Below are 22,202 nucleotides of genomic sequence, written 5' to 3'. Positions count from 1 at the left end.
TGCCTTTATTTTCCTGTACATTCAAGGACCAAGACTTGGTTGTGTGCATCCTGTGCACTAATTCCTAAATAGGACCCGTATTCTCAGTATAGCGTAAATGACACGACTTGTCCTTTTCCTCACTACTTTTAACCATGTCATTGCGTTACCCTGAAACGTTCAGAGGTTCCTTATTTCCAACTTTATCAAGTTTCAATTCTTATGTCTGGTTTTCTTCGGTCCTTCGCCTTTTGTCTATCACAATGAATTTCAAATCTTACTTCTCAACAGATGGTCTTTTAATGGTCTAATTCACAAGATAGATGTGTCAGGGGTCACCATGTAGCCTTCTCGTAGGATGGAATTATTCTCCTCCCTCCTCAAGAACAAGTCTACCCTTCCTTTCGGGACCTTCCTATGGAGTCACCTCTGGCTTCTTTTCGGTCTGTTTTTCATTCACAGACCTAGGAGGTTTTTTTTTTTTTTTGAACAGGAATAGACTGTTAAAATGGACTGTTTTCACCCTCACCTTGCATAATATATATGTACAGTTAGATCTAACCTGTGATGCTGCATCTCCATTGTTAACTGGATGGGTTTTCGACTCACCGTGGAAACAAACCTCTGGACCTGTCTGTGAGAGCTTCTAGATTAGGTTAAGTGAGGCGGGGAGAGCCACCCTAATTCTGGGCAGCACTATTCCACAGCCCAGGGCCCTGGACTGAAGAAAAAGAAGTCCTTCAGCACCAGCAGCCATCACCCTCTTCCTAATTGCGGAGGCATATTACTAGCTGCCTCAGCTCCTGCCAACATGCCTTCCATGCCACGATGGACTGTATCTTCTTAAGCCAAAAAAACCTCCCTTCAGTTTCTCATGTCGGCTAGCTGATCACAGCAATGAGAAAAGTAATGGACACATTAGCATAGCACAGCGCTCAGAGGAGATGCTCATTAATCAGGCTAACGAATGTTTAACTCTTACGTCCTGTCTCAAAATGTCCAGAAATGTAGGTCTATACTTTTTTGAAATCTATAGACATTAGCTTGAGTTGACAAAATATGAAAAAGAAAATTTAGGTTTCAATGTATTTAGGGAATTGTTGATACTTAATTAAATGGTATAGGGGATAACAATCAGGGATGAAAATAAGGTTAAAACATTTCAGTAGTTCAATCCAGATGAGCATGATTTCACTAATGAGGTCTTTTTAAAAGAGGGTTTAGGTAGAAAACTTCACTGTGAAATAATTCATTTTATTGTTGTAAAGTTCAGTTAACTATACCAGTGAGATCCCTTCAAATGATATTCAGAGCATCATGGCAAAGAAGAGGCAATCAACTCCCTATTATTCTTGGAATGACAGCCTCTCTCTTCTATTTTTTTTTCTTTTCTTTTCTTTTTTTTTTTTTTGGCACGGCCCCTCCCAGCATGCTTTCTTTAAAGGATTTTGATCACGTTCTAACAGGCATTAATTAGTTAAGTTCTCTTTCTCAGAGACATTTTCCTTGATGCTTTCCCCCTCAAATAAAAACCATGTATTGAATCATGTCAACTTTTAAAAGAACTTGTTATCCAAATGAACAGGATGTTTATCAACATATTTCATGGAGGGAATTTGTAAACCTCTACATTTCACTTTGTAACAGGCCTGCTCTTGACCACTTCCTAACTTGCAGCACCAGAAGAGTGAACTGATTTCTGAGAGGACCTCTTACATAAGGAGTATTTTCTTGGTTGTTTGTGACTAGAACGAAAAAAAAAAAGAGCAGGGAGACTTGTATTCATGCAGTAACTTTCACCTAACATTTGTTGTGTTATCTGTGTTCTGAGCACTGGGGATGTAATGGCAAGTAAGGAAAGGCAATTTTTCTAGTCTATTGCCTTGTTTGAAAGCAGCAACCTTTATGAACACAAAGAGTGAACACGGTATAACACTCAACCCAGTAGAGGACTCATTGTTTAAAACAGAATACTACAGTGTGGTTGTTATATCAAAGTTATTGAATAACTATTTTTACTGTGAGATGCCAAGTTTATTTTATTTTAAAATGTCTTGTTCTTATAAGGAAAAATCTCAACACCATTCTTTTTTTAATGTATATGAGTGTTTTGCTGGAATATATGCTTGTGTGTACCCATGAGTGCACAGTGCCCTCGGAGTCCAGAAGAGGGCATTAGGTTCTCTGGAACCCGAGTTACAGCTGGTTGTGAGACACCATGGGGTGCTGGGAATGGGACCCAAGTCCTCGTAAGAGCAGCCAGTGCCCTGAGCACCATTCTTGTTCTCTTTTGGGATAAAATCACTGGGGCAGAGGTGGGGAGCTGGGAGGGGCGGGGGGGGGGGGATAGAAAGACTTTTATTCATACAGCAACTTTCACTAAACATTTGCTGTGTTAGCTCTGTTCTCAGTACTGGAAATGTAATGGCAATGCCAAAAAGCAAAATACATACTAGTCTAGTGACAACATTAAAGAGAAAATAAAGTATGGAACTGAGGATATAAAGTGGTACACAGAAAGTCTAGATGAGACCGCTATGGGAGGTCTCATAAAGGTAACTTTTAAATAAAAAAAAATAAGAAAAATTATATTCCTATAAAAGCAGAAGAAAGAGTTGTGTGGGGAAAAATATGAGTCAGTGTGTGGGGGCACATCCTTTAATCCCATCACTTGAAAGGCCACAGAAGAACTGATGTTTGTGAGATCACTTGGGCTACACAGTCATTAGGCAAGCCAGGACTATATAGCAAGATCATCTCTCAAAATAAAACAGCACAATAGGTGTTATTCATGAAACTAGTCACTTGTAGGTGTAGTGCACAGAGTCTCACTGCAGTTACATGCCAGGGTGGTATTGGAGTTGAATGTAAACACTATGCTTGAGCTGCCTGGGATTTTAATTGGTAAGAAAGTTAAAGGGAAGGCTTGAGGATGCAAGGGGAGCAAAAATCAAAAATCATGCTTCAACTAATGCCAGGTGGGAAGACAAAAAGAAAAAAAAAACCCAGCTGCTTTTCTAATTTCAACTCATCTATGCAAATGAAGCTAGAAGATACCCTGAAATGACTATGATATATAATTAGCGATGGAAGTAACAGAAAAATTAAAACGAGCTGAAATGGAGAATCTAGAAGACATTTGTGAATATTAAGGAAGGAGGGACACACATCAAGCGACACAAAGGTCTAGGGTGGTCTTTTGGAAATATTTGAAAAAGAAAAAAGGAAGTGGCAAATGGCACGTTACGTTTGTAAGACGGAACTTGGGGTCTTACTGGCTGAACCGTGCCCTAGACGTCGTGCGGAAATCCCTAACACACCAGAACAGGACCTTGTTTAGAAATGAGGTCATTGCCGACACCCGAGTCATAGAGCGATCTTCCCAGTCTACATGACCAGTGTCCTTATAAATAAGGTAAAATTGGACTCATTAGCACACAGGGAGAATAAGTGAAAGCTGGAGTCACGCTGTCACAAGCCAAAGAATTACCGGAAGTTGAGGAGCCCTCGGAAGATGCATGGCCCTGCCCTGATTTGTCTTTTGTCCTCCATAATTTCAGTCATTTCCTTGTTCGAATCCCGTTTGAAGTGATTATTACGACAGCACTAGGGAACTTTTGCAAGATGATTTTTGAGGCAAATAGGAAGAGTATTTTTCTTCAAGAACGGAGTGCTTAACTTCTACATCAGTCTATCGATCACACCTGTCTTTAATTATGTTGCATTTTTATTTCAGAAAATTACATAAAAACCCAGTGCCTAACACATCCAGAGGTTCTTCTGAGCTGTGCATGTGATATTAGAGACCGGTCTGTGAGAGTCACAGACCCCGCTGAGGAAAGAGACCTGGGGTTCAGCTGTCTCCTTTCTACAGATGGCCAGAGTCCAGGTCCTAGTCAACCACACAGGGGTCAGGACAAGTGCAGGTCTCCCAAAGCCTCCTCTCGGTGCAGGGAGCGCAGCGAGGGTCCAAGCCCCACGCGCATGCCCGGTGGCGAGGGTGCCAGCGATGGGGGCACCTCAGTCCCGGGGTTGCGCACCCTCCACCGGGTTACCCCGGCCCGCAGTTGGACTTGTCGTTTTTCTGACTTGAGCACGTCTTTCCCTCCCCGGCTCTGCGCCGAGAGAGCGGCGGGCACACCCCGGAGGGCCCGGCCCGACGGCTGCCCGGTGGAAGGCCGTGACCTTGCCTTGCGGCCGCGGTCCACTCGACCGGCTTTCCCGCCAGCCTTGCGGGACAGCTTGCCGCGCCCCGGGGACACGCCCGCGGGCATCCGCATCCTCCGGCTCCTCCGCCCCGCACGTGCTCGACAGGGGCGTCCGCTGCATGCACTGCCCTGCACGCTCCTTCCCCGGGGGCTTGGGGGGTGGGTGGGGACGAGCTCTGTCCCCACGGCCTGGCGACTTCGGTCCGGCCTCCGCCCTTTAGGCGACAGCCGGTCAGGCTCCTCGGCGCCGGTCCGCAGACACACGCCGCCCCCCACCCCGCCCGCCCCACTCCAGCGAGCTCAGGCTCGCCCCGCCGTGGGCCGGAGGCGAAGCTGGCCTCACTGAGCATGCTCGGCGGGGAGGGCGGGGCGCTGGGCCGCGCGTCGGGAGGGCGCTTCTCGGGAAGGCTCGGCGCCTCGGCGCCCGCCCGCCCGCCCGACCGCACGCTCGCAGCCGCGCCCGCCGCAGGCTGCGCCCGGCCGCCCCGCCCCGCCCCGCCCCGCCCCCCGCCGCTCGTCCCCGCCGCCGCCGCCGCCGCCGCCGCCGCCGCCGCCGGCCCGCAGCCGCAGCCGCTGCTCCTCCCCGGCGGCCGCCCCCCGCGGGTCCCTCCCTGGCTGCGGGAGACGCGGAGGTAGAGGGAGGACGCCGCTGCGCCGCTCGCCCGCCCGCCCGCCCGCCCGCCGGTCCGTCCGCCTGCACCCGAACCCTTCGCCTCGCCCTGCCGGTCCTCACTCTGTAGGAGGAACATGGGTAAGTCCTCCCCGCCGTCATCGCCTGACATTTTTTTTTTCCCTCAGCGTGCTGCAAGCAAGGGTGGCAAAGCATTTTCTCGTGCAAAGTTGCCGGGTTCCCCCCCCTTCCCTCCCCGTCCTCGGGGTGCCGGGCGGCGGCCCTCCCCGGGGACCGCGGGCGCACGCGGGGAGCCGGGCCGGCGGGGTCGCGCGCGGGGTGGGGTCGGCGGCCGGGCGGGCGGGCGGGCGGGCGGCCTCCCTCCCTTCCTCCACGCCTGCTGCCGGCGCCGGGCCGCGCGGGGCGTCCCCGGGGCTGGGAGGCCGCCGTGCTGCTGCTGCTCTGCTGCGGCGGCGGCGGCTGCAGGCTCGGTCCCCGCCGCGAGCCCGGGCACTTGGCGGAACTTCCTGCCCGTGGGCGCGACCTCTCCCCAGCCAGCCTGCCTGCCTGCCTGCAGCGGGCGCCGGCGCGGGGAGAGCCGGCAAGTTGTTCGGGGTAGAGGGCGACTTGCAGCCGAACGCGAGAGGGGACAGCCTCCGAGCCGGAGGGGGATGACCGTGGGCCACGCCAGGCTGGCGGGAGCCGCTAGCTGTTGAATTAGTGCGGGGTTGACAGCGGTGTGCCCGGCTCCCGGGCTCAAGCGGTTTTCTGGATTTCCTCCTCCTGGCTACAGTAGCAGGAAACTGTAACACGTTGTTACCCATTGTAGCAGGTTACGGAATTGACACGCTGGTTATTCTCTCCCAGCTCCCCCTGCCTAAATCTGCATAATCTGATTCTAGTTCCATTCTATTTACTTAATCCCAAGAGATGGCAAATTCATATTTCAAAGCCAATGCTTGATAAAACGGTATATGTTTGAACCTGAAGTCTTCATCAGATACTGTTTACCTGTGTAGAATTCCAAAACACCTGATCATTCTGTCCTGTAATTAAGAGCGAAAAGTTTCCTTGGATAGTAACAACTCAGATCATCTTCCCAGCACACGTTCCCGTTTGCTTCCACTCTGTCTGTGATTTCCTCTTTTTTAAATGGGCTTTCTTGGCGTCCCTCCACTTTGGCTTTCCCCACTCGTCTGTGCAAGTTATTTATGAGTGTGGTCGTTTCATCTGTCAGGACCGTGCACAACGTATGTTCAGGGTTAGGCCGTGGCAATTCTGAATCCGCAAGGAAGTATCTGATCTAGAAATGATGTGGTAGGAGTTTCCCGGAAGAGCAAATGCCCGGAGCTTCGAGGCAGACCTTTGACGGTTCAGTAGGATAAAGACAGTTGGAGAAGGAGGAGGTGGTTTGAAGAGAAAAAAAACTAACCATGACCCTGAATTTTATGTTTACTTGTTTTTCTTCTAATTGAATACTACTGACACTTGGAACAATTTTTTTTTATAAAAAAAACCAGCATAATCCCATTTATATGTCCCTTTCTCTAGGAATAGAATTTTTAATGAATTTTTAATGATTACAGATTAAAATCTGCATTTCAAGGGATTTTTAATTACAGGTTTAGTGTAGAAAAAAATCTTTTTTTTCAAGGTGAGATTTAGTTAAAACTCATTTTAACTAAGCACTCAAAATATTGAATCAGTATTTTTTCAGTGGGGGAAGTATCCGAAATCTGTCGTAAACTGGGGAATAAAAATACCCAAGACAGATTAAGTTATTTAATAATCCTGCAAATCTTGAATGCTTGATTAAAATTAAAGACACGAGAAGAAGCCAAATCGAATCCCATCTTTTTTTGGAGCTTCTCAGAAACTTATGCCCCCTCCTCCTAGCATTTTGGGTGCCTTGTTAGAAATTTTTTTTAGCACTTACATAATCTCTAATGGGGTTATTTATGTTTTATACACTTAATCTTGAGTTTAAGAAGATGAATTTTATGTCTTAATTTTTGTATCTCTTTTAGTGCTTTTCACATAGTAGGTAGGTGTTTAGTAAAATTTGGTCAAATTATTCCTAATACTACCATTTTCTTCCAGCTCTTGAACTTGAAAATGTAGGTCCTGAACAAATACATCGATTGGTAGACACAGAGGTATAGATGAACCAGGAGCAGAACAGTCCAGTTGTAAGGCCTCTCATTTAAAAACAGAAAGAAAAGTTGCATTGTCTCGGGTATGGGTTTTGAAGTCAACCCTACTTCTAAGGAAACTAAGTTGTTTCCTTTCCTTCTCTAATGCTATTTCCAGTGGTTAAGATGTTTGTTTATGGTCAGGAGGTATATAAAATAATACATTGAAACCTTGGAAGATAATTTTATATCTGAGCCAGTGAAATTATAACAGCTCCTAAGATATACTAATTAATGTAGGGGAGTTACTTTTAACTCTCTTTTAAAGAAATAAGTAAGGTGTATTTAACTTATTTTAAAGATAGTCTGTTTTGGTTTTGTGGTACTGGGGACTGAACCAGGGCCTTGTGCATGTTTGAGCTCCAGGTGGAACCCTAAAAGGATACTTTTATGGCACTGACTTTTCTCCCTAAGAAACAAAGGTAGTTTTCTATGTAGCCTTTCAGACAGCTATTATTTTATGTGTATATGTTATTATAATCCAATATTGGTTGAAAATTGATCCGATGGAATATACTGTGGGGAGGAGAAAAATGAGTAATACTTCATATCTCTTTCACTCTTAGGAACTATATGACCCACTAATAACTGTAATAGAAGTAAATATATTAGTAGCGGCTGTAATGGCCCACATATATAATCCCACACTACATTGGAGGAAAGACTGAGGCAGGAGGGTCAAAAGGACTGATGAGTTTGAGGCAAGCCTGGATTGCTTGGCAGGATTAAAAGGAAGAGTTACACTGTCTCAAACAGCAACATAAAATCTTCTTTTAACATGAAGACATCTGCAAATGATACAAAATGTCTTTGCATGTAGTACAAAGGTGCCGGGCTGTAGCGGTTTTAGAGGAGAGTTAGGTGAACCAAAGGTTAGTTAGTTACTCTGTTAAAAGATAGCGCTCAGACTGCATACTAGGAAGAGGGGCGTGACAGAAGTGAAAATAGGGAATTTTGAAGAAGTTTCTAGGGTGTGATTAAGAAGCCCCTTTAGCTAGAGAAACATTTCAGAAATGGTGGGTGACAGAAGTGAAAAAATATTAGCAATTACCAAATAGCAGTAGATGGTAAATGCTAAGCTGGCGAGCTTGGACCTGTTGAGGGAACCTTCAGATGTCTTTATGCCGTAGACTGCTGCTGCTCTCTTACTTGGCCATAATGGTCATTTCACGAGAGTGTCTCACACTTCTTTGACATTCTCTTTTATGTCTCTCTCTCTTAGAGACATACCTTTTGGTTTAATGTGAGCTTTGGAGAGAGCAAAAGCATTCAAACCAGAGCAGTACAAAGTCTGTTTTGATTACAAAATTTTACAATATTTAAAATTTAAGTTTGAAAGTACCCACTATCTCTGATGTCTTACATTCATTCCTATCTCTGTCCGATGGTTTTTCTTAGTTTTAAAATGTCAATTTCTCCTTAACAAAGTAACTCAAGTGTTTGAACCAGTTTGTTAGCTCTGTCTAAATAAACGGCCTACAAAGTTTTTCTAATGTGGGCTGAGATGGGGCCTATGTTCAAACCACAGAGGGGTAGAATTCTTTCAGTGCATGTGTTTGTACAGTACTGGTACTTAAAGAATTCCTGGAATCCAGTCAGGGATGAGGACAGCCATGGTGGGAATGGTAAGTTGGGCTACTAGCTGTGACTAGCAGTATTTGCAAATTCCAGAGTTCCAAAATTCCAGACGTTTTCCCCCTGTTTTCCCAGAATGACTTTAGATACACCTCTTGGTATACTCTCCTCTCTCCAACTTTGTATCTACTAGATTATTTAACATCAGTATATGAAAAATTAATTGAAACTCATTTGAGTTCAATATGTAATTGGATTTATTTTTAGTGATTATTGATTTCCTTACATGATTATATCGTATACTCACCCTATAGAAATAATAATTTCATGGACACAAATAATAATAAAATATAGTAAAAAAGTAATGATGATTTGCATTATATAAATACCTATTTTAATATGTCTCACCTACATGCTTATTGATTAATTTTCAGTAGTGATTTTAGTAACTCAGGATTTCTAAAAAATAAACCTGTCTCATGGGCCAGTACAGGAGTCTTCAGAAGACCATTGAGGTGGTAATTACCAATGGTTGTTATCAGTTACCATGCTACGCTTTATATAATTTAAAAATCTTTTCAACAGTTAAACAATTGGGTGACATGCCATATTTTACTGATTCAAAGAAATAGTTTATCCAAGAGGATAGAACATTCTAAAATTTTTGATTTTAAAGTAGTTTTCAAATTTTAGTTTGCATAAGAATCATCTGGAGAGCTTGTTAAAAAAATGACTGGGCAACTCACGATTCTGATTCAGTGGGTTTGCGTTAAGACAGTCTCAGGTGATGCTGTATTGGGAATAACACCACCACAAAGTGGAGGCTGGCAGCCCATGATTCTGATTCAGTGGGTTTGCGTTAAGACAGTTTCAGGTGATGCTGTATTGGGAATAACACCACCACATAGCAGAGACTGGCAGACTTTTTTCTGTAAAGGGCCATATGGTAAGTATTTTAGACTTTTCCGGCCAGGAGGCAAAGTAAAGAGTACTTAACAGATAAAAGAAATATACAGTGAAAGAAAATAAACAACTGCAATCTTTTGCAGTAGTTAAAAACACAGTAACATTGATTGAACACAGCTTGTGTAGTACAAATTGAAAAGATTGAATTGTTTTGAAGGATTACATTTCACTTAATTATGGTTCTAATTTATACTATCAGAATTGATTGCACATCTTCACCTGTTAATGCAGGTCTTGAAAGCAATTTTATGACTTTTGTCTTTGAAGTTTTTTTACATAGATATTTCCAGATACTTACACTTTTCTTTCTTTCTTGTTTTGGATGTGTTGAGGGTTAAACACAGGGTTCTGTGCTCTAATACGTGCTTAATGAACGTATTGCTTATATGTGAGGCATTTTGAGAATTCTTCCCTGTTCTCTTGATATTTCCCAATTTGCATTCAGATTAACTACTTCCAATTGAAAACTCAGTGGGAGCTCCTGGTGAGTTTGTGAAAAGCTGCAACTGTAGTTTGAGCTTGAAAAATATACCTGTTCAGTTTTGTATGTCCGTGGAGGTCTTGTTTAATGGTTGACCACACAAGAACTGCCCAGAACAGATCAGTTGTTACTTCTGATGTGAGCAGTGTTGTCCAGATGGCTTTGCTGTGATATAAATCTCTCATATAAGTTTCATATTGACTTTGAGATGAGATGCATTAGGAAGCAGCAAATTTGCAGGGAAATCTAATTTTCAAAGACACAGGTTTGGGTTAGTTCTCTGTCTTTCTGTCTGTCTTGTCTTTCTTTGCTATTTGTAGCGAGCATTTCTTTCGGTTTAGAGCCTCCCATGTGTCCTGATTTTGTTTTTAATTAACTACAGCTCTACAAATGCTGATTCACTAGGCTTTCTTATGGTAAGGCAAGTTGAGTTTTCAGTTTCCTCTCTGATAGAGACAGAGCCGGTAGTGGGGTGGTTAAGCCTGTGACTGCAAACGAAGGTCCCTACTTGTGGTACAGTCACATGATACCCTGATGGATTAAATGTTTTTCTCCCTAAAAACCGGTTAGTGCAGAACAGTAAGCTTCGAAGATGGTGTGTTTTGGAAACGTAGTTTAGAAGTTGGCTAAACTGGCCTCTTTGTGATCTTCGTATTTTTGCCACCTAGTTGTAACACATCTTAGTGGATTCCATTCCAGGTGATACAGGATTAGCTTTTTCTTAGCTTTGAAAATAATCTTTCATATCATTATTCTATGTAAAAGCTTTATTGAACTAAATTCTTTAGTAGTTTGGGATTGACTTCTTGGAAAACAAAACAAAAACAACAAACAAACAAACTGCTAACAGGTAGCTTACCAGGAGCCAGGGAAAATTCTTCAAAACTCTTTTGGTTTAGTTTTCAGTTAGGCTTTGCTGTTCTTCCCAGTTGCCTGTTGCAAGCACTCACCCCATGCCCTGCTGGTTTAGAGGACACTGGTGGTCAGACTCAGGCCTTTGGTTTTGCAAAGCGGCTGCTGAGCTGGTCCCTGTTGCATTGACTTTCCTCGGGAAGGCACAAAGGAACATCGCATCACCCAGATGTATCCAAGGTAGACCAGAGTCCGACCTGGTCAGGCCGGTGAGTTTGCAGGGCTTGCAGGTTGAGGGCTTGCTTACAGGCACATGCATGATTCCTCCTCCCCTCCCCCTCCCCCATCCCCCAACAGCTGCGTCACTGCCAAGGCCATCCCATCATAATGGCTACTACATGGAAGCATCATCATAGAGTCCTGCTTTTATTTAAACCTCTAATTCCTTACACTCTTGGCATCTCGCTTGCAGTTGGTGGTGAATCCCAGGTGAGGTTCTGACTCTTGCTTCCACTCCCTAGGGAATCCCAATAACTCTAGTACCATAGACCAGGCTAGCACTGTATTCTTCTGCTCTAGTTACCATAGCTACCAGGGCAAAGCCCAGGATGGAATCCTATTATGCCTAGGGAAAAAGCTGCCGTAAAGCACCTCCCCAGACCCTAAAAGGCTATTTATTCTTCAATAAGCATGTTGAGATTTGGTTGTTGCAGTCAAATATAATTAACTCACCATGGGTAAGTAATTTTTTTCTTGCCTGAGTAAGAAATGTGCCACTTGGAAATTAACTTGGTTTGGACCCTAATTTTCATGAAGAAATTCTGCTGTGACAAGATATTTTATTATCATCATCTCTTTGATGATTGCTATCCTGTGAGTTGGGAATGTGATGAATGTTTAGTCTGGTGATATTTATGCATTCTGTATTTTTCTAGTGTAGCTACAGTGTTAGTATATAATACCATGATTTGCTATCCACTTAATGACAAAATAATCTACATAACACTTTAAATTTCTTGAAAGCATAATATTTGAAGGTAAGATGGTCCTCAATTTACAGTGTGATTACATTGGTTTGCTGAAAGAGAACTCTGGTATAAGTAGAAAATACAGTAAGTTAATACTTGTAGTCTAACTTACCAACAGAATACTATGGCAACCCAGTAAACTATAAACTATCTCCTGTTTAGCTTTAGATCCATGGTACTCAGAATAAGGATTGCACTAATGTTCACTGGCATGGGAACAGTTCAAAGTGTGATTTGTCCCCAATATGTATTTCTTTTGCACCATCCTAATGCTAAAACGTATAAATTGAGGTCTGTCTATAAACTTCTTGATTTGATGTGCTGGTGGAAATGAAATGTTGACTTCTTAAACAGTCCAAAAATGTGGCTTCATTGGACCTGCATTCCTGCATGACATAACTGATTAGTATTGAGTGGAGACTCCTTCATTAAGGCTGGACACACATGAGTGCCATGAAAGTCTGATATCATGGATTCATTTAGGGAATTGAATTAATGTAAAACTCTATGAACTTTCTAACATTTTATATCCTGCAAAGTTGATATCTGGTTGATAAAGCTGCATTGGCCTGTGGCAAGGCAGCTTAGAGGCAGGTGGGCAATGCAGGCAGATACAGGGAGAGATGAAGGGGGGGCACCCCTCTGACGACACTCAATGAGAACGATGTCCTTATTTCAGACCAGGTGCTGCTGTAGTCTTCCTTTACTTTCGGCCTTGAACATGGACTTTATTTTCTAGGGAAATCATGGGATCATCAGCGTATAACAGGGCTATTAGATTGTTTCTAAAGAGTATTATTTTATTTTGTCTAATAAAGACTTCACTAACACAGAAGACAACGTAAAATTGTTACCTGTAAGAGAATAACAAAACAATAATATGGCTAAGTTACTTACTCTGTTATTTTCAAGTTATTGAAAAAGACTATACACGTTATTTAAAATAATCTAAAATAATATGTTCTCTTCATTTGTGCTGAGATTTTTTTTTAATAGAACAGACAAAGCAGAATTCTTTGAAAGCTGGAGACATGCACACTGTCTTAGATACTGTGAAATTAAGAGCTGTGTCAGGTTGAAGAAAGCTATTTTCTGTAAGTCTTGGAAAATATTCTTGTTTCAAAATTCATTAAGGAGTTGGTGCTGATTATTATAAACAAAGCAAAAAATTGGTGAATGTATACCTTACAGACATGTGAATGCCAACTGACTTTCATAAAATTGGAAAATAGGTTTGTTTAAAATATAATCAGAACAAATATAAAGTTTCATGTGAACTGATTAATTTCCTTTTATCTGCAAAAATCCATTTTTGGAAAGGTTATGATAAGCTGCAAGAGAGAATTAACACCTGTCCAATAAGACATGCTTCCGGCTTTTACACTGTTTGTACAAGCACTGTCCATGAAATCAGAAGCAGGGCATTACCATAGTTGGTGTTAATAGAAAGCGACAAAACAATTTGTGCAAATGGTCCTTTTCCCCTTTTGGAAAAGCTCAAACTCTTAACTGCAGATAAAGAATAATGTAAAGAAATGAATAATAGAAACGGATAAGGCCGTACCTTGATTCCTCAGAGAAAACACAGACTCCAAAAACTGAAATAATGATAGAGCCCAGATTTCTCTGGCACATATATGTGTTTATTACTTGTAAAGATCTAGACTGTTTTCCTAGAATTTATTCCCTTTATGAGTTAAACACCTATAGAAATCTGAATATCTATTAGACATCCCCTTTGGTACTATGGCAGAGACTGTCCCCTGCCACATTTCACTATTTGTTTTGTTTTTAATTACAAATCCAGACATATAGACAGTTGTTACCTAGTACAACTGGTTAATTTGGCTGGAAATTTTCATTCTTGTAGAACTTCCATCTACATAAAGCAGCCTTCAGAAAGTCCTTATTTTTGCACAGTTCTGGTCTGCACAGAGTGAGTTTCACTTACCTGTACAAATTGCTAACTACCGGGACAGAAGAAGGGCCAGAACTTTGATTCACCCCAGCGTTGGGATGAATTCTGGCCAAGTTATTCAGCTTTTGTATTCAACTTGGTTGACAATACTTACCTCACAAGAAAGTTGCAGGCATTTTATAGGATATGTGAATATGAACGCCTGTTTCCAAAGCTGAAAATATAACAATGTTTGGAAAACTTGATCTTACATTCAGAAGTTAAACCAACAAAGAGAGTCATGTTTATTGTACTTAAGTAGCCATGCAGTGAACATTATTATTACAGCAGATTACATTTTTCAAAGATGGTCATAACAAGCTCTTGCCGCACATAATTGTCTGTAACTTGCTGTCCCCTTTGAGAGTTAGGCTCTACTTCTGTAGAATCTGAATACACCTAGGACTCGGTTTTGATCAGTTGAACGCAGAACTCAGCAGGACTGATTCTGAGTGACGTTCTTGTGCCAGTCATAGAAGTTAATGATGCTTCTTTGCAGCAACACTGGTCTGTCTACAGCCCTGGGAAGTCTGTGTACCTCAGAGCTGCTGTGGGAAGTAAATGAAGCTTTGTGGAGAAGTGTTAGTGTCCAGCCTTAGGAAAGCAGTCCTGTGCTCAAGCCCTTCTGGGCCAGTCATCAGACCTGTGAGTGAATGAACCCATTGCATGGTTGAGATGATGTTCGAGATCCAGCCTTTGGGGCACTTCAGAGTCACCCCAAGTCTCTAAGACTCAGCATAGAAAGTCTGAACTTTGTGGGAAGATAAGCAATCCACAGCGTGAATGTGCATGTTGCTAGCTCAAAGAATCTGTGCACATAATATAGCTCTTGATTCATGCCAGTAAGTTTGGTATAATTTGTTGAATGATGATAATTGGAGCATTTTCTTAGTAAGAAATAGATTGATACTAAAATTCATCATAGAAGTAAGCAAATGCTTCCTGTGTTTTTTCTGGGGTGTTGCATATGGAGATTTTTGCCTATAAACACTGGTCACTGTATGGCAGAGGATTATTTCATTCACTAGTAATCACCATCTTCCAAAAAAGTGAGTCAACAAGTCATCTTTAGCATTTGGGTTGCTTATGTTTTGAAGGGGTGTATGTGTACTGTGTACATGGGCACAGAGTGTTTCTGGAAGGATACATGAGAAGTGCTAAAACAAGTTGCCTCTGGGAATTAACTGGAATATGCAAAGGCAATGCTCACAGAAATAAAAATAAAAAAGTAATTTCTGTATTGTGAAAACTGGGGAGAGCTGTGTTGTGTTCATCTTTGTGTCTCTAGCATTGAGTGTGATGTTTAGTGATTGGTGGGCATCCAGTTCATATTGGAATAAATAGAAGATTGATGTTATCGTCTTAATTTTTGATCATCTTATACATAACATGTTGAGTCCTTCCTCACATAGCTCCTCAATTCTCAAGAAGGCTATTTATGGATCTGTATCTGTCCATGTCCAATCAGGAGACAAACCACAGAATATTCGTTAGATAGATACTATTACAGGAAACACAAAATATATATGCTTGAAGACATAGCTTATTGTTCAGAGCATTTTAAAAATATTTATTTGGGTGTTTGTATGTATGTCTGTGTACCACTTGTGTGCCTGGTGCCCAAGTAGGTCAAGGGTGTCAGATCCCCTGGAACTGGAGTTACAGATGGTTGTTAGCCACCAGGTGGATGGATACTTGGGAATTGAACCAGAGTCCACTGGAAGAGCAGCCAGTGCTCTTAACCGCTGAGCTATCTCTCCAGGCCCCACTCCGAGCATATTAATGCTTGCTCTTTAAGCCCAAATCTCAGTTGGGTGATGTGATTAAGAACCTGGTGCTTATCTGCACATGGAAGAATGTACTGCAGAAGAACAATGCTAAACCTAAGACACCAAAGGCTTATGTAGGGTGCCAGCCAATAAATACACACACATACCTTTATCTGTTACATAAATCTTCCCTTGCGAAGAAGAAAGCATCGCTCTGTTTATTGCCTTAAAAATGAGTTAAAAACAAATCTCCAGAAAGAAGAGGGTATTATGCAGTTGTGGATTATCTCCAGAGAGGGAGCCTTATTTTTATTGTACCTTACATTATTTCCCCTTCAGATAATTATAATGGCACAGAAATGCCAAGAAGTCTAGGGGAAATGATCTCTTCCATATAGTAAATATTTTAGGTAGAGAGAGAGAGAGAGAGAGAGAGAGAGAGAGAGAGAGAGAGAGAGAGAGAGAGAGAGAGAGTGTGTGTGTGTGTGTGTGTGTGTGTGTGTGTGTGTGTGTGTGTGTGGCATATATATCTATATGCTTACATCTTCCTCCTTTGAGACAGGGTTTCCCATTGGTCCGGAGTTCACTAATTAGGCCAGACTGTCTAGCCAGCAATCCTGAGACCCTACCAGCTCTGCCTCACAGCTCTGGGATCAGAAGCACAAACAGCCCAACATTTTTCTGTCAACTCTGAGGACTGAACTCATGTTCTCACATGCTGAGCTATTTTCCCAGCTCAGCACACAGTAAATTAAACAGAATATTTACTGTTAAATTATTGAGCAGTGATAGACTAGGGGACTCTGAAGGATAAGATACACCCAAGAAAGGGTATCCAAGGGAGGGGAAAGCTGATTTTCACTGAAATATGCAGTTTCATTATTCTGACCTTTCTTTCTGGTCAAACCCAGAGCCCTGCATATACTAAACTTGCACATGCTTCCACTAAGCTACAGTCCCAGTTGCCAGCCTTCTGAGTAACAGTTTACTTGAGTTTACACAGGCCAAAGCTCATCCATGGTCACCTGACCTATAAGAACAGCTCTGAAGAAAAAAGGCTCACCGTGCTGCGGTGAGGACACAGAGAATTGTAAAAGAAAGTGAGAACTGTACAAGGTAGTGCTAGAAGCTGGAGCTGGAGAAGCATCCTGCAGGAACGGGAAGTGCTTCTGTGTATGACTGAGGCAGGCCTCCAGCGTACCTACTTCAAGGAGTGTAGAGGCGGAGCTGAGCTGGTGTGGACTCTACTGTGCAGAACTGCACGAGTTACAGGAGAAGGGAGGATGTGGTAAAAGCCGTAACTTCCAGGCATTTGACACTGGGAAAAAAATCTCTCCAGCCTCTGCTTGCTCCCTTCCTTCCTTCCTTCCTTTCTTTTTGGGGGAGAGAGAGAGAGTCTCATTGAATTTGTGATTCACCTATTCAGCTAACCTGGCTAGCCAGAGAGCTCCAGGGATCTGCTCCTGTATGTGCCCAGCACTGGAGTTCCAGAAGCACACCCAGGTTCCTGTGCTCCTGTCTTCATAGCTTGAGCCCCCTCCTCAGACCTACCTCTCTCTAGCTTGGTGTTTCCAGGTCAGGCCTTAAGGTGAACTTGCATATGAAGTGCAAATAAGTTAGTTGATGCCTGATGTAATCTTTTGTTCAGATTCCATTCTTTTGTTTTAAATATGTGATGTATTAGTGTTTTAATAGTCATGCCTTCTGTTTCCATTATAAGCTTAAGAGTTTGTCTGAATCTGTTCTGTGGTTTTCCTCTGCTGTCAGACATATCCTCGGATCTGGGGCAGAACTTGAACCTTAAGGGCCAGGAATCAACAATGCATCATAAGCAGGTGCTTGAGTTGATGCTGAAGGAGTTGATGCTTGCAGCCTCAGTATTAAGTCTAAACCTGTGTACTAACTTGAGGAGCTAAGTGGAATGTGAGAGTTAAGAAAAAAATAAAATGGAGCCTTAGCTGGGAAGCACAGGATAATGAACTGCTGAGACATTATTCTGGAAGAATCTTTGTGAACCAGTGCTGGTATTATGAGGTCTTCGGTGGTCTTGCAGGCACCGTAGGTGTAAGGAACTTGTAACAGGGTGGATCTGTTTTAAGTGGTTATTTTATTTTTGTGTTTACACAGCTCTTTGTTGTGAACGCTAGCTCACCAGTGTGTTGAAGTGAGGTTCGAAAGTCTATTCCTCCCATTTGGTTCCTTCTGGAGCTTTTCCTCTGTAGTCATTTCAGCAGTCCACAGCAGCTTGGTAATGGCAGGTTACATTTCATCAGCATTGTGCCAGTATGTTTCTTGGCTTTCTTTTTAAAATGTTAACATGCTATCAAGCTTTGTTAATTTATCTGCATTGATTTTTCTTTATTGTCTTATAACATCTTGGTTATTGACCACTATTTGGTAAGGAATTATAGTAAATCTTTCCATTTAGGAACCTGTAGAGAATACATTACCCCAAATATTTTTCTTGCTCAGTTCTTAAAGAATTAAGCCTGGATCTTACTGTGACTTGCTCTGTGACTAAATACAAAAGATAATGTATTGATTTGTAATTTCTATCATGTTGTATGCTAAAACCATATTGACAGTGTAAAACAGGAAATAGAACTCTTTGGTGTATGTGAAATAAAATTTAACTGTGCCCTGCTCTTAAGCATTAAAGTTTAGTATTGAAATCATGAAGAACGGCTGACTCTCTGGCTCTCTACTTAAACGCGACTATAGTAAGGCAGTGGTATCTCTCTTAACTGAAATAATCTTCATTCCCTTTCAGAATGCATGAGGCCTGGGTCGTAGCTCATTGTTGGAACATTTACTTAGGGTAGATTGAACTCAAAGCCCTCAGCCACGGCCTGAAAAAAAGGGGCAGGGCTAGGAGGTGGTTATTGCTCACAATGGTGGTTTTTGTTTTTTGTTTTTATTTGTTTGTTTGTTTTTGAGACAGGATTTCACTGTGTAGCTCTGACTATTCTAGAACTCATTTTGTAGACCATGCTGGCCTCGAACTCACAGAGATCTGCCTGCCTCCACTTCTCGAGTGCTGAGATTAAAGGCGTATGTCACAACCGCCTGGCTGCTCACAATGTTTTTTATAAGAAAGAAGGTTGCTCAAAAACCAGCTTTCTGAAATAACAAGAGAAGCAGCCCCACAGTCATATGACATCATTACTTTTGTCATAATAAAAATATTTCTTAGTCAAGGCAATTTATATCATAATTTGTAACAAGATGTAAGTACAGGAAATGGAAAAATGAATGATAGGTTGTCAGGATCTATTACATTTTCACTCAGGAGGATAATATGAAAATGTTCGAATTTTCCATCTAATAGAAATATACTAATAGAGTTTTATATACACAAAAATATAAAACTTAAAGAAATGAAAAAACCCACAAAATTGGAACTGTATGAATTTCTACAAAAATAATTTTCTGAATCAATTTGCATTCAGTCTGAATCAGTCAACTTACAAAGTTACTTAAGTTGTGGAATTCAGTCACTTTTTAGAAGCTGACTAAATTCATCTGGTCTCATTTTGTGTGAAGTCTTAGCTTTATCTGCAGTGGAAGGGGTACGTGATAGGCGATGTGCAGTTACAGTTAGTTTGTAGGATGAAGAAAGAGCTCCACCCCGGAGATAAATGACGGATGCATTAGTCCCCTTTCTCTTCACTGCCATCCAACACCTGACAGAGCATCGGGAGGAAAGAGGACTCCTTTTTGCCGCAGCTGAGAGCACAGCCCATCACTGCAGGGAAGTCACGGTGTCAGGGACTGGAGGCAGCTGATCAGTCACACCTGCAGTTCGAAAGCAGAGTGGGATGAATGCGAATGCTCAGCACGCGCGCACACACACACACACACACACACACACACACACACACCACCACCACCACCACCACCATCACCTTTTTGCTTTTTTTTTTTTTTTTTTTTTTTTGAGACAGGGTCTCTCTACATAACTGGCTGGCCTGGAACTCACAGCCTTATGTCTGACTGCCTTTTCGCAATTTCCTCTGGTCCTAGCCCCCAGCCCATGAGATCGTGCTGCTCACATTCATATTGAGTCTTCTCTCCTCAGTTCAGCATTACTAGAAATGCACTCTAGACATATCTTTGTGTTCAGATGATTTTAAGTCCTGTCAAGTTGACAATCAAGATTAACATTAGAGTGGATACGTGTTGACATTGCCACTTGTAGCCCGTAGTGGGAACCAATTCATGCATATGAATAGTTATAGTATATGCTAGAGCTATACATAAACCAAAACTAAGGAGTGTATAATTTATGAAGTTTAGAGTTTTCATTAAATGGAAATGCTAATTAATTTTTTCTTCAAACATTATTAACATTCCTACTTCTTAAATGCTTTCTAAATTGTCCTCTCTAATTGTCTGCACATATACACTCTGCATAGTAATTTTTGTTAAGATGAATCTTTATCACATCATGTGTATGTATATGTACTTATGAAGCATATTTAATATATTGCTGCTTCTGTAGGACAGTGTCATAAGAACTTATTTTAGGAAATTGGTTCACTCATATTACCTTCTTTAATATTCAAGGTTTTTCCCTGCCATCCCTGGGCAGGTGTTCCTGGGTTCTATAAGAAAGCAGGCTGAGCAAACCATTTGGGAGAAACCCAATAAACAGCCCTCCTCCATGGCCTTTGCATCAGCTCCTGCCTCCAGGTTCCTGCCCTGTTTGAGTTCCTGTCCTGACTTCCTTGATGATGAACAGTGCTGTGGAAGTGAAAGCACTTTCTTCCCCAACTTGCTTTTGGTCATGGTGTTTCATCACAGCAATAGAAACCCTAAGACAGAGCACAGGGAAAATTTTCTGTATTAAACTTAACCTAACAGTTTACTTAGTAGATCATTGAAATGATTGTCACTTGTTATAAACATCAGATAAAAAGGAAAACCATGATTTGCTGATAAAATTGTATGCATAGATAACTTAGGAAACTTAAAGACAAACCACTTACAAATAATAGAATGTGCACGATGGCTGGATATTGATCTTTTTTTTTTTATGGGATCCTTTTGCACAGTAACTTGTTTTTACTCCAGACATGTTTACCCATAGAAATGAGAACACTGAATAATTTTCATTGATGATCGTTTTAAAATTTGTCAGAAGGACTAGAGATGTCACTCTGTTGTAGAGCACCCACCTAGCATGCATGAGGCTCACGATTTGATCCACCTCTTCAGAGGAGGAGACAATATGGCTAGACTATGTCACAGGATCTGAATTAAAGTAGTCCATTTATTTCACTGAGAGACCCAAAATAAGATCTGGATAAAATCATGTAAGTTCATGCTGTAGAAAGGCAGACTTAATAACTAACGCATGAGTGTTCCTAAAATAAAAGTATAGAGTTCATGTGTTCTAATCATAGACCCTAGGGGATTTTAATTCATGTTTGTTTGCTCATCCAGTCCTTCAGGCCTTCACTGTGGAATGATGCTTGTAATGATAATGGATTTAAAATCTGACTCAGAAAGCTGAAAAATGAGCAGCGACTTAGGAGATACTGCAAGATGGGACCGTCAGTATAGTTGTGTCAAGATTGTTAGAAACAAGACACTTAGAAATAGTTGTGTGTGTAACAGACAAGTGCTTATTTAATTCATTAAGGAAAGGATAAAATAGTAAAACTATCAACATATAGGAAAATAAGAATAAACATCAATCATAGAGCATACAAAAAATGAATACCACTGAATTAAAGACCTAAGTAAAGGGGCTAATGAAATGGCTTAGCAGTTAAGAGTACTGGCTGCTCTTCTTGAGGATCTGAGTTTGATTCCTGGCACCTCCGTGGTGGCTCACAGACTTCTATAACTCTAGTCCCAGGGAATCCAATGACCTCTTCTGGCCTCCATGAGCACTGCATACACACAGTGCACAGACACACATATACATAAAATAAAAGTAAATAAAATCTCAAAATAATGAAAAAAGAGACCTACATTAAAACTGAAAGGTCATATATGAAAAGATAATCAAAACCTTTGCTCAGAGTCCAAGGGTCTGATCCAGGGCCTGCATTCTTTTTAATTTTTTTTTTTAAATAAAATTTTAAGTAAAATCACAAATAGAAGCATTATAGGGCTCTGCTTGAAAACCCAGTCCTTCGATCTCAGGACTCAGGAGTTTGAGGCCAGCCTGGCCTACGTAGGAGATCCAAGCCAGCCAGTGGTTATGTAGTCAGATCCTATGGTTTTAAACAGGACAGTGTTGTAAAGGAAGCTGCTCAGAATCTTGCCCAGCCCCACAGTCTGTGGTCTCCATGAATGTCTGTGCCAGTAGAGTGGACGTTCTGATGCAGTGAGCGTTTGCTTAGGGTTATCTACTTTGATTATCAGGTATGTGTTTTCTTTTTATAACAAACTAAGTCATGCATTATCTTAGATGAAAGAGGTATTTGGGAGGAAATATTTTGCTGTTAATACTTGTGATATTTTATTTGTGCTGAAATGTGATGATATTTTATTTGTATGTTAATAAGTAAAGTTTGCCTGGAGATCAGAGGAAATAGCAAGCCATTAACACAAAAGTCAGGCAATGGTAGCACA

The 22,202-nt window shown here is 41.7% G+C and overlaps 1 protein-coding gene across 5 annotated transcripts in view; it reads left to right on the top strand.

Annotated features, from left to right (window-relative positions):
• Positions 1-4,733: 4,733 nt before the first annotated feature.
• The window catches only part of Rap1gds1 (Rap1 GTPase-GDP dissociation stimulator 1), a 138,394-nt gene continuing 120,925 nt past the window's right edge, over positions 4,734-22,202 (top strand). For 3 of the 5 annotated variants that reach the window (XR_013052392.1, XM_076575060.1, XM_076575057.1), the window contains exon 1: positions 4,795-4,938. Coding sequence is in view for 4 of the 5 variants with exons in the window: in XM_076575060.1 (XP_076431175.1) it covers positions 4,935-4,938 (4 nt within the window). In the remaining variant the exon portion in view is untranslated. Of the gene's footprint in view, positions 4,939-22,202 lie in introns of all 5 variants that reach the window. The other 2 variants (XM_076575059.1, XM_076575056.1) reach the window with 2 other exon arrangements.

This window comes from Peromyscus maniculatus, chromosome 6, assembly GCF_049852395.1.
Source record: "Peromyscus maniculatus bairdii isolate BWxNUB_F1_BW_parent chromosome 6, HU_Pman_BW_mat_3.1, whole genome shotgun sequence".
Classification (NCBI taxonomy): domain Eukaryota; kingdom Metazoa; phylum Chordata; class Mammalia; order Rodentia; family Cricetidae; genus Peromyscus; species Peromyscus maniculatus.
Note: the sequence above shows the minus strand (reverse complement) of the source record. Positions and strands in the feature narration are given on the sequence as shown.